The 12,924-nt window shown below is 41.5% G+C and overlaps 1 protein-coding gene across 1 annotated transcript; it reads right to left on the bottom strand.

The window, feature by feature from the left end:
* Nucleotides 1-754: 754 nt before the first annotated feature.
* On the bottom strand, nt 755-9,551 carry parm1 (prostate androgen-regulated mucin-like protein 1). The gene is made up of 5 exons (XM_063889790.1): nt 9,411-9,551; nt 8,058-8,197; nt 7,354-7,972; nt 4,510-4,588; nt 755-4,166 (listed from the first exon to the last, which is right to left on the bottom strand). Exons 1-5 carry the CDS (start codon nt 9,439-9,441, stop codon nt 4,085-4,087), a joined length of 951 nt encoding a protein of 316 aa, XP_063745860.1. The 5' UTR covers nt 9,442-9,551; the 3' UTR covers nt 755-4,084.
* Nucleotides 9,552-12,924: the final 3,373 nt, after the last annotated feature.

Raw genomic sequence — 12,924 nt, forward strand, 5'->3', positions numbered from 1 at the left:
ATCTATAAAAATAGTCTGTTTAAATGTGTCACAGTAATAGATATGTGACTTTAAGCCGGACGCAAACCACCTCTCTGATTCCATTTATGCTGCATGCTGTCAGACTGTGGTTTCAAAATGTTTGATCAAGGGATGAATGATAGAGAGCAACAGACCTCTTCCTCCAAGTTTGTCAAAGTCGGGTACCACCTCTTTATATTGAGCACATTGTGCCGTACTTTCTCTAAGAATTACTGCTAGCTTATGGAACTCTCTCCTCGAGTCTTTCTATCCAATCAGGAATAAAAGAAAATGCAAATGATGTACAGTTGTTCTTGTCATTTGAATACAGGAAAAAGGGAAGCAATGTGGGATATTAATTACAAGAAATGAGAATAAAAATGCAGAATGTATCTCACCGTATGAATGCAGAACAAATATCTTAATCTCAGCACTGAATAACCTCTGAAATGCAATTGCATTCATTCAGTAAGCTGCACGCACGCACTGCTTAGAGTATTTAAGGCCTGATAATAATAGTGCATCAAAGAAATCTGCTCCCTCTATTATCACTGCTGCTGCCCAGTAATGAGGACATTTACTCTGCTATGCTTTTGTACATTTGTAAGAACTTGTGTATTTTATATTATTTATTATTTTTAGAACATTCATTTATATATTATCATAACTAATGTGCTCATCAAGTTGAAACTCATCAAGGGGCACAGAGGGAGAAGAAACAACTGGTGCATTACACTCTTTGGTGCAAATTCAATTATTGTGGTACATGACATTCTTTTATTTAAATGGACCCTGTCTGAGAGAAATCAATCAAGGATATGTATCGCACTGCTTCACGCATTGTTTCTACTTTAACCTGAAAGGATGTGAAATGAATACAACAGGAAGTAAACCTTAGAATAAATCAGAAAGAGAGAGTTAAACTGTAACACAGGTTAGGAAAGAGATGAACATAACTGCAGACATTCAGTTCTTTCTGCACGCTGCTAGGGTAATTATTAACCAGTTACAGTGTTTGAGCAATAATGCTATCATGAATGTTGTGGCCAAAAGACAACATAAAATAAGTCGCCTTTTAGCCAGAGTTCAAACTGTGTGAATGGAAAAACAAGGTTGGAAAAACAACATGAGGAAGCTGGTGTGGGTGAGTGAGGGAGAGAGTAGAAGAGCGTGGGCATGAAGGGAGGATGTCATAGGAAGGAGCCTTGAGCAAGATAAAGAATGGTAGCAGTTGCGATGGGAGGGCAGTGATGACAGGACAGTTATTAAAGCTCCCACTAATACATGCTGTGCAGACCATTGAGGAGCTGAAGATACTGTGCTGAACTGAACCTTAGCATCCATGTTTGTTTTATGTACACACTGTGTAGTCACAGCCATCACAGGGACTTATCTATTTATGGCTTTATTACACAAACAATTAAATACAATCATATCACACGACACATGCTGTCACATTATTCTTCAGCTGAATGCAAACAAGCAATAATGTATTAAACACTCAACATATCAGAAAGGCCTAAGCTCCTAAGCGCAGCAAATCTCCCTGAAACTTTAAACTAAACACAATCAATACCTAAAAGATAAATACATAAATACAATAGTGGATCAGGTAGGAGAAATCCACAAATCAATGCCCAACAGTATATTTAGGCAAACGTTATTCTGGATTCACTTTGATGTTTTTGAAATATGTTTTCTATCCTTACATGATGCTATCTTTTTTGGTTCCTCCAATGATAGGTCAAAGTTTAGGCTCAGCTGAACAGCAGGAAGGGATTCAGTATTTGGCTCAAGGAAAAGTGTCTTAAGTGTGTAATGTTAAACAACTCATACTCACTCGAAAGGACTCTATGTTAAACACTGGATGGAAAAACCCAACACTTCAGTCAAAAAAGGATTGCCTTAAACTAACCTTCTTCTGGATTGTCACTTATATTACAGATGATCCATTCTCTCTAAATACATAATATAACTTAATATTAACAAAATCTTTGAACTGCATGTGAACATACATTTGCAATTGCCATCTTATTGTTTTCAAGTGGGAACAAAGAACCTCCGTTGATGAAATAAAATAAGAAATAATTTGCGCCTTCATGTAGATCTACTGCAACTTGAACTTCATGCATGTTCCTCATCCATTAGCACTCCTGCATGCTGCCTTAAGCCATCATTTTACAATTGCTCAGGGCATAGTTTCATTTGTCTTTTACTGTAAAGGCATTCTGGTTGGCTTCCCATCATTTTTGTAGGTCTAGATGTCAATTAACCATCCAAGAACCAGCACCTTATCGTGGTGGAGAGGTTTGTGTGCCCCGATGAACCTGGGGTCTGTGTTATCTGGAACCTTGTGTTCCTGGTAGGGTCCCCCATGGCAAATTGGTTTCAGGTAAGGGGCCAGACTGAGATTGGTTCAAAAGAGCTCATGAAAAACAAACATGAAAGCCAGGATACCAGGCCTGGAAGAAGCGCGGGGTCCTCTTCTGGAGCTAGGCCCAGAAGGAGGACTCGTTGGCGAGCGTCTGGTAGCCGGGCTTGCCACGGAGCCTGGCCGGGCACAGCCCGAAAAAGCAACGTGGGCAACACCTCCGCTTCCCTGTCCCGCGGGCCCACCACCTACGGGAAACAGCGATGGGGTGGGGTGCGCTGCCAGAAGGGTGGCATTGAAGACTGAGGGTCTCGACGGACCAGACCCAGACGGCAGAAGCTGGCTTTGGGGACGTGGAACGTCCCCTCTCTGGGGGGGAAGGAGCCTGAGCTTGTGTGGGAGGTGGAGCGTTACCAGTTGGATCTGGTGGGGCTCATTCGGCCTTCTTGGAGACCCTAAAAAGAGTCCTGTATGGGGCTCCTGAAGGGAACTCCTTAGTCTTGCTGGGAGACTTCAACGCACACATTGTCAATGATGGAGACACTTGGAGGGGCGTGATTGGGAGGAACGACCCCCCTGACCTGAACCGGGGTGGTGGTTTGTTACTGGACTTCTGTGCTAGTCATGGATTGGCCATAACAAACACCATGTTCGGATATAAGGATGCTCATAAGTGTATATGGTACCAGAGCACCCTAGGCAGAAGGTCCATGATCGATTTTGTTATTGTATAATCGGACCTGAGGCCGCATGTTTTGGACACACTCGGGTGAAGAGAGGGGTGGAGTTGTCAACTGATCACCATCTGGTGGTGAGTTGGGTCGAGTGGCGGGGGAAGTCTCTGGACAGACCTGGTAAGCCCAAACGTGTAGTACGCTTTGTCACCAATCCTGTTTGTGATATTAATGGAAAGGATTTTGAGGCGTAGTCGTGGGGGAGGGGGTCTGCAGTTTGGTGGGCTAAGGATTGCACCACTGCTTTTTGCAGATGATGTGGTCCTAATGGCTTCATCGGTCCGTGACCTTCAGCACTCACTGGATCGGTCTGCGGTCGAGCGTGAAGCGGCTGGGATGAGGATAAGCACCTCTAAATCTGAGGCCATGGTTGTCAGCTGGAAACCAATGGACTGTCCACTCCAGGTAGGGAATGAGACCTTACCCCAGGTGAAGGAGTTTAAGTATCTCGGGGTCTTGTTCTCAAGTGAGGGAACAATGGAGCGTGAGATGGGCCAGAGAATCGGAGCAGTGGGAGCGGTACTGCAGTCTCTTTATCGCACCGTTGTGACGAAAAGAGAGCTGAGCCAGAAGGCAAAGCTCTCTGTCTACCGGGCCATCTTCGTTCCTACCCTCACCTATGGTCATGAAGGATGGGTCATGACCGAAAGAACGAGATCGCGGATACAAGCGGCTGAAATGGGATTTCTCCGCAGGGTGGCTGGCATCTCCCTTAGGGATAAAGGTGAGAAGTTCAGTCATCCGGGAGGGACTCGGAGTAGAACCGCTGCTCCTTCGCGTTGAAAGGAGCCAGTTGAGTGGTTCGGACTAGGACCAGGTGGAGGGATTATATCTCTTCGCTGGCCGGGGAGCGTTTTATAAAGTGACCGTCCTGAACTCATCAGCCACATACTTTAAACACACTGAGATCAGAACGTTTCCTTCTGCAGACTGCAAACTTGGGGTTTATTGGGTCTCTTCGGAGGTCAAAGGTTCAGATTTAAGGGTCATACATGGGGTTGCTGAAGTTTGCCAAAATGCCGTGTTCGTTGCTTTCCAAGAGATGGTCATAGGAGTTTCGTCTGGAATAGAGAAGGAAGGAAAACAAAGTGAGGAGGTTGACTTGAGGAGAAAGATACAGGGAATACATTAAATTAAATAGAACAATTATTCAGCAAAGATTTGATGACCATAGTCTTAAAAAAAGTGAAATAAAGTTAAACACACATCAGCTGTTAATCCTGAAACTATCTCCTTGGTCAAATTCAATTTGGTTTTGAACAGTTTCTATTAAACTCTCTGGTAAATATAGTCAGTATGAAACTTGATCACATCGTATTTGGTAAATAAAAAACATGCTAATGCCTGGTGGGATAATGTTAGCATAATTGTACTTGTAGGAGTTTGTTTAAGCTCTGGACTCACCGGATCCTGTAGAAGTACAGACCAACAAACACAATGATGACGGTTATGAGGAACAAACAAATAATGACTGCAATACTTCCTGGAATGAGAGACAGAGAAAGACATAAAAGATAAGTCAAAAACCTGATCCTGCTTCTCTTTTGCCTTGACCTAACTAGCCGCTGTGTTCCTTTTGAAGCTCGTTATTTAACCACAACATAAGGACCACGGCATCATCTAACTGCAAAGTGAACACATCAAATTCCATGGTTGTACATCTGAATCTTAGCTAAGTTTTCAAGAAAATGTAACCATAAATGTCCGTCATAGTCTGGATTAAATTAGATGTATGGGTTAGGGTTCAGGGTTAGATGTTTACATTATAGTGATTGATCTTTGGCAATGTCTAATAGTTTTGACATTGGACAGTCATAAAAACTGGTATACTGGAGGACTGACCATTACACAGTGCCATGTGACCCTATCAAAACATGGCAAAAACTTGAGGAATTTGGTTACAGAGTTGTGTCCGATATTTGGAAAGATGCGAGGTGCAATCCAGGGGCTTCATGAAGTCATGTCATCAGGCCATAACATGCCATAACATACAGCATGTGAATGGCGTCAACTGTCATCTTCTCTTGCCAAATCTCTACCTGTTTCAAGAAAAAGTTGATGGCGCACAATGTACCATGACCTTAAGATAATTCCAGTTCCAGCATGCAGTTCACCTTTGAGCCTTAGTACTAATTATTAATCTACTTGCTGGAAACTTCACCAATCACATTGCTGGAACTCTATTTCTATGTAAGATAATACTGATGAAATCACCAAACAGGTTTCCTTATATACAATCATATTTCCACCAATAAACAAAGCCATGGGAAGTGACTGAAGGCAGTTTACAGCAACTGTCTAAGATCAAAGTTTTGAGTCACTTGGCTGAAGGAACACCAAGTGATGGATAACTTTGTTGACATTTCACAGAGACCTTTCCCGTAATTGTAGACTTAGTTTACTGTAGAATATCTTCATGTCATCACGGAATAAAGATGTCTGATCTTTGGACTCAAGTGTAAGATAAAGGTTTGTGTTTCTCAGTCTGGAATTCAAAGTGATTCTCCTTGCTCATGATGTCTTCCTTTTAGATTTTGGATTGCCTGGATTTTCTTTTAAGCCCACCCAACAACCTTTAGACATTTTACTAAAGCCACACATGTCAATCTTGTGAACATATGAAAGAAAACGTCATGGGATCAAAGTCCCACTTACAGTAAGGCAGTTTTCTACAGCATTATCTCTCACAGGACGTTTTCTGGGAACTCAGGCACTTAACTTTCATTTCAGTTTGAAAAGCATAGTCTTACCTTAGCTACTGGTGACCTAAAAGGGTGTGTCTTAACTGATACATCAAAAAAGCATTTCTGTGGAAACTGTTATCAGTTTATTTGTCCTTATCTCCTGGAAGCATACGTAGAAACAGTCAAGTTCAAAAATCAAGACAGAGATACACCCTAAAATGAGTCAGATGAATTATCAGCTTCAATGGCTAATTGTGTCGGGAAGGAAGTTGTTTTACAGGGGGGACACAGTTCAAACTTAGTTAGAGGTAAACTCCTAAAACCTGCACGTGTTGGGGCTTTAGTTCCTGGCTTAAGAGCGCTTAAACAGGGCAAATACACACCGTATGAAAGTAGTAAGAACGGCAAGATATGAAGCGCTACTAGACTCTGTATTTGCACAATGAAGGATGTGGTGCCGATGAGTGGATGTCATGAAAGAAAATCAGGTCATTGGTTGAACAGTTTTGTGAAAGATAGAAGGGGAAAGGATTAACCGGCAGACCTCAAATAGCTGGTGTTCTTTTTTTACTACAAAGTAAACAAGGAAGTGTGAAAAAAAAGTCTTGCTTTAAGAAATTAACCACAGATCAACACTGTCAGTGCTCGAAGGGGGTCAAAGAGAGGAGGGAACAGATAGTGTGATGCATGGACTCTGCATGCAGACATTTGACCTCTTTAATCAGAGAGGTGTGTTCCCCTTGGCTTTATTGGTTTCCAAGGTGTGTTTAGCCTTAGGCAATGTGTGGTTAATGGGGTATTAAACACAGAGGGAGTGTTTGCAGTTTAATGCAATATATTTTGCCTTTAAATTTTGAATCAAACGGCTAGTCTTGGTCCTATCGATATAACAATCTATAGCGTATGATAGAAGTACAGTTGGGGAAGTGCATTAAAGGTGTGTTAGCTAAGTGAGCCTTTAGCTTAAACTACAGTGTCAGTGTAACCTCACATAACTTCTAATATGGTTTCCAACAAATGAGTTCTGCTTATTGAACTGTGTTTTCCCCAATTTGGAGCTTTTGTAATCAACTATGCAGAATTACCAGAAGCTCATTGCACAATGCATAATGGAAGTAAACAGGAATATGGCAGATCACATTGTTTACCTGCAAGCCTTTGGTATAATCATTGGTGGTTATAATAGATATTTGTTTTAATCCAAAACAACAATCATGGAATAACTGTTAATCCCAAGACTGCATCCTCTCTCTTTCCTAACTCTAGTATGACAAGCCCATTGATCTCCCCAAGGTGCGGGTCAATGATCATTTGCTTGTTTCCATCTGGAAGCCAACTTTTCGTGTTGGCTTTAGGAGCAATTTGTTTTGGTTGAAATGATTTGGACGGTTCACAATTTGGTCCGTCTCCCGAAATGGAACTTATTCCACGTTGGTTGTTCCTCCTAGTTTTTTAAAAGGTCTAATGTCTAGAGTTTGAAATAAAGATAATTCAGTTTATAAATGAGTCTGCATGAACACTATTAATACAGCAATGAAACAAACAACTTTTTATCAATGCCTACCTGAGCTTAGAGCATTGGACTTGTTTTCTTCCCCTCCCTGTGTGACGGGTGGTGTGACTCTGGTGATGGTGGTCTGGGTGGCAGCGGGAGAGCTGGTGGTATGGGTACTGGTTGTGCTTATGGTCTGGGTTGGGGTGGAGCTGTTGGTAGTGGTTGTGTTGGTGGTCTGGGTTGGGGTGGGGCTGTTGGTAGTGGTTGTGTTGGTGGTCTGGGTTGGGGTGGTGCTGTTGGTAGTGGTTGTGTTGGTTGTCTGGGTTGGGGTGGTGCTGTTGGTAGTGGTTGGGATGGTGGTCTGGCTTGGGGTGGGGCTGTTGGTAGTGGTTGGGATGGTGGTCTGGGTTGGGGTGGTGCTGTTGGTAGTGGTTGGGATGGTGGTGTGGGTTTGGGTGGTGCTGATGGTAGTGGTTGTGATGGTGGTCTGGCTTGGGGTGGGGCTGTTGGTAGTGGTTGGGATGGTGGTCTGGCTTGGGGTGGGGCTGTTGGTAGTAGTTGGGATGGTGGTGTGGGTTTGGGTGGTGCTGTTGGTAGTGGTTGGGTTGGCGGTGGTGGTGCCAGTGGTCTTTGAAGTGCTGGGGGTGGTGTTTGGGCTGATGATAGCGGTTCTGCTGGTGCTTTTTTCCTGTGGGTTAGTTAAGATGGATTACAATGAGGTAGAAGATAAAGAAGACTGGCTGTTCTTAAATAATCTAGTTTGTGTTGTGTACCTCAGTGCTGGCTTTAAATTCTTTGAGAGTTGAAGGGATAGTGGACCTGGTTTGGTCGATGGACGTTATGGACTTGAGGTTTGCGTTGCTCGATGCTTCTGCGTCGGCCTGTACTGTTACTGCACTGCACAACAGTAGACCTTCAATTCAAGACAAAAGACGTTTGTTAAAAGTACATTTAACACATTAAGGCATACGACCGCTATTATTGAGGTTATTATGGTCCCCACAGTCTCTTAGGACATCATGGTGGCATGCTCTTTATCTTAAAGGGCCTTAAAGGGTCACACTTATATATTAAGGTTACTTTACTCAGCATGCTCACAAAAACATATAACAAATTACACACTTTACTGCATATAGGAGATTTCAGAGTGAGTATTCTTTGAAAGATCTTCAACAGGTAACAATGGGCTGGAGGTTGGACACCGTGTCCCCATTTTTCAGGAGCTGGATGACTAAAGCATGTATCTTCAAAATGTGAAGAATAAAATACTTGAGTGGCTAACAGTTAGCAGTCATGTGAAGCAGAACTATGTCAGGCTCCAGAAAGAGAGGCAGGGTCTTGCCATCAGTTCTTCAATGAATGGAAGTCAGCATGTTTGTCCCTGTTGCTTCAATTAAGTCTGTTTAAAAAAAGGAAAGAGAGAAAGTCCTTACACAATTCTACTTTAAACAAACGTATAAAGTGATCGTTCTCAGCATCAACCTATGACAAAGTCAGAACATATTATACTGTGATGTAAGACCTCCAGTTCTACCCACAGGTTTTAAAACCGCACAGTGTTTTTTTCAAAAAGGATTTCCTGCCTCTCTGCAGCAGTGCAACCTACTCAAATCTGCTTAATGATCACCAAGACACGAAGAGAACAAACATATCCGATGTGCATGAATTTCAGAGCTTGCCGCCAGGTCAAAGTTTACACAAAGAAATATTCTGTTGTGTAATATTAACCCCAACCGGGGAGATTGAGTTCTACTCTTTTGCATTGAGATATGTCTTGCAACACCATCTTTTAACCAGTAGAAAAACTGTTCCTGAGAAAAAGCTGCAACTTAAATTGTAACAAACAAACCTAAGAGGAAAAGGGTCTCCCAAAAACATCAACATTTTTCCTCAGGGAGATTGTAAACAATTTAAAGTGTTTAGAGCTACAATAGAGAGTTAGGTTTCTAGGTTTTGAAGTGGTCTGTATTCCCTTCACCTCCCTGAAAGTTCAGAATTCTCTTCATTAACTTGAGATGTAATCACACCGATATTCTGACTTGTTCAAGACATTGACATATTTAAGACAAAGGGACACATCAGATTTAAAGACTCGTCACCACGTCAAATGATTGATTGTTACTCACATGCTATCAGAGTTTGCAGGCTGACTCTCATATTGTGTTCTTTTGTCTGTACAGTATATCTCCAGAAAGACTTGTGTAGCTTCAGCTCTGCTCCCCGAGGACAGTTGTAGTGTGTGACTGCGTGTGACTGGAGGTGACACCGTTTAAGAGCCTGGGGGCGAGGCTACACGATCACTGAGTCACATTGAGAAGCTCACATGGGGGCCATGAAGCTGTTTCATGGAAAGTATGTGCATTTACTCAGAGACTTGAAGTGCACATTTAATGAAAACGTTTTATTTGTAACATTTATATCTCTACATCTCAGAGTTTAAACATTTGACCTTACTATTATTTGTTTGTATTTTTATGAATTGTATTTACTTAAAGTTTGATATCTTCAAATGAATGTAGATGCATTAAAAAATATAAATGAAATAGGTATTTTTATGAATATATAAGCTAGTTTAGCTGTATTCTCAGTGGATGGCTCTAATATTTATGTTGTGTGTTTTTTTTCTTCCTGTAGATATTCCTGTGTTTGATTGAATTAAAGATACCAGTAAACACATTACCCAATGGGCTGGGGGCATTTATACTTCTATACTTTATTTAAATATATAACATAGTATTGCAAAACATGTGAAAATGACCCTTTTTCTTATATTATTTCTGACTGTTGTTTATGTTGTAATACTCAATTCCACCACCAGAGGCTGAAGTGCAAAATAGTACATACTACATGTGCAAATCCCCTATGTTCTTTATGGGATCAAAAAAAATGCATGTTTTCATTTTGGTCCTTTTAAATTTAATCTAAACACAAGATACTTATGTGTCAGCACATTTTATTATCATGTTATCTATGGATTAAGAGAAAGGATGATTTATTTAAATGAAGTGACTTCTCCAATCAGCAATAATCCTTCGTAGTATTTTATGACAAGTAAAGGAAAGGTTTGGAAGTAAAGAACAACAAGGGAAGGAAATCTTAAAGCGTAAGGACCTTTTTTTTAGTCGTATGTTATATTTTATTCTGCATGATGTCCAAAAGTAAAATTTGGATTAAGTCTAAATGTGTCAGCGTTTGGGAAACAGGACCCAAGTGCAGTAAATCAAGGGGAGGCAGGTAGGGGTCAAAACAAAAAGCGAGCTTTATTTAAAAGCTGTTGACGAAAACACGAAGCAAGGTGAACACAGGACAACAAAAACACTTAGCTTCAGACATGAAGGGCGACAGGAACAGGCAGGTATCATGGACAAGATCAGGTGAGAAATGACGACGACCGAACAACAGACAAAAGGGAAACAGGGACTAAATACACATGGGTAATCACAAGAGGAGAGACAGCTGGAGAGGGGAGGAGAAACACAGGGGCAACAGGTGAACACAATGACACAATCAGGCACAGGAGGGAAACGCAGACAGGAAGTGAAGCTTAACATGACACAAGAGGGGAAAACATTTCAAAATAAAACAGGAAGCAGACACAAAACAAGGATCAGGACAAAATGTACCTTTTTAAAGGGATCATTTTCAAGTGTTTAATAATCTTATCAACATAATCATACCTCATTTATAGAGAGGGCTGACGGTCATAATCACCTGTAAAAATACTGTCTTTGGATGCCGACCTAGAATTAAGGAGCTTTGAAAAACTGTTGCCTTCGAGGTGAGAGAACAGGAAGTGGTAAAATGCTCACTGATTTCAGGGTTTGGTGACTCAGCTGTTCAGAATCCTTAAATGTAATGTGCATCCGAGTATTATGGGTATGAAATGCATGTGTAGGACAACATCTAATGACTTATGGGTTTCACTTCTGTGGTCATTTACTGAGTCCTGTCAGGGATTATAATTGGAATAACAGTAATGAATCCCACTAATGCCACATAACTTCAAAAGCTTGAGGGCATGCATGTTAAACTTTTAATCAGCTGTATATTTAATGAGCTGTGGATGTGAGTTGGATCTTTCTGTGTTCAATGAAAGGACTGGCTAATGATGTGTTGGCGTTGCGTTCAGGTGGGAGGTGTAGGGACTAAATCAAATCCATGCAAATCCTTTAAACCCCCAAATTCTGTCCATATGATGTGTGTTCTAAGCTGCTTCACAATTGTTTTTTTGGGAAGTCTGTTCAGATGGATGTATTTTAAAGTGTGAAGATCATAATTGTCATCATCTGTCAGTGTTTCCTATTTGATTTTGGAAGCCCTCAGTGTAACGTCTGCTTTTTCTTCCTGTCTCGGTGTTTTCACACCTCTGTGATTGTCTGATTCTCTTCACCTGGTACCCTCGTGTTTGTGCCCTACCCAGGTGTATCTTGTCCTTGTGATTAAATCTGCTGGTATCTAAGTTCGGGGCTACTGTCGAATAGTCAGTTTAGCTTAGGAAGGTTCCTAACGGAGCAAAATTACCCGGAAGTACCTCAATGGCAGCCATGATAAGAGCTGTTTGAATTCTCTAGATAATAGGAAAGGAGCTCTGAAACTTCCTTTATAACCTCCTTTAGTTTAGGAAACACTGGACCTTCCTTTAGGAAAGGAAAGGAGAAAATGCTGTCCCACAATGCCTTGCAGCCGCAACATTTACCATGACACAACATTCGGGCGTTCACGGAAACAGCCGATCGTGACGGAGAAATGCGTTTCATGAAAGTTACAAAACTTATTAAGCAGTTTAAAACGTATGCCATAACTTTCCAAAGTGCTTTGTTTTGAACGTTCAGCTCTATATTAATCAAAAGGAGAAATATGAACGTTACTTTTTTACTGAAATGATCAAATAAAGTCCACATCTCAGAGTTGACTGAGCTGTGTGGGGTTTCTTAAACGTTTTAAAACATGTTTGAATTGTGATATACAAAGTGATAGGTTAAGGCATAACTAGTTTATTATAAACACATTTGAATTCATTTAAAAAGTATTTCATTTAATCATACGTATTGGGATTCATGTGGGTAAATACGTGTGGACCGGAGGGTGAGGGTGACAAGCTGAGGTTTCACTTTCCTTTTTCATTTCAAATCCAACCTTTGTAATGAAGAATATATGTCTCTCTGTTGTCCTCGTTCATAAGCATAAAACAACACCATCAGAGCACGGTGCAGAGTAGATGCTTTCAGTAGTCCGCTTTATAGAACGCTGTAGTCCCCCACAGCAGACGCACATTAATACTGTCCTTCATCATGAATGCGTGGGATAGTGAAAGTGCAGTCGGATTCTCAAAGCACCGCAGCCTCTTTTCGTAAGTCCTTTTGAATTCTCCTATCCACTACTCCTTAACCCCGTGATGTTTCGCACAAAGGTCAAGGAATAGTAGATTGGAATGGACGACAGGAGCAGATTTTTTGACAGTTCGACCGTACCCGAGGTCTTATGTTGGTCTTTGTCAGATCCTCTCTGTTCTGCCTTGATTCAAGCCTCAAGGTCTTGTCCTTCAGAGACTCTGCTGACCCTGTTTCTGGCAACATTCGTCACGTGTTTCTATCCGTGGTTTAACAACGCTGTAGTTCATAGCAAAAGCCAGAAGAGAGC

Source organism: Eleginops maclovinus, chromosome 8 (assembly GCF_036324505.1).
Source record: "Eleginops maclovinus isolate JMC-PN-2008 ecotype Puerto Natales chromosome 8, JC_Emac_rtc_rv5, whole genome shotgun sequence".
Taxonomy (NCBI): Eukaryota; Metazoa; Chordata; class Actinopteri; order Perciformes; family Eleginopidae; genus Eleginops; species Eleginops maclovinus.

Excerpts from the sequence above, each read along its gene's own strand:
- parm1 (XM_063889790.1), bottom strand. The coding sequence starts at position 9,441 with ATGAGAGTCAGCCTGCAAACTCTGATAGCAT. Across the intron at positions 7,973-8,057 it reads AATTTAAAGCCAGCACTGAG|GAAAAAAGCACCAGCAGAAC; the intron begins GTACACAACACA and ends ACTAACCCACAG. Across the intron at positions 4,167-4,509 it reads CTGTACTTCTACAGGATCCG|ACGAAACTCCTATGACCATC; the intron begins GTGAGTCCAGAG and ends TCTCTATTCCAG.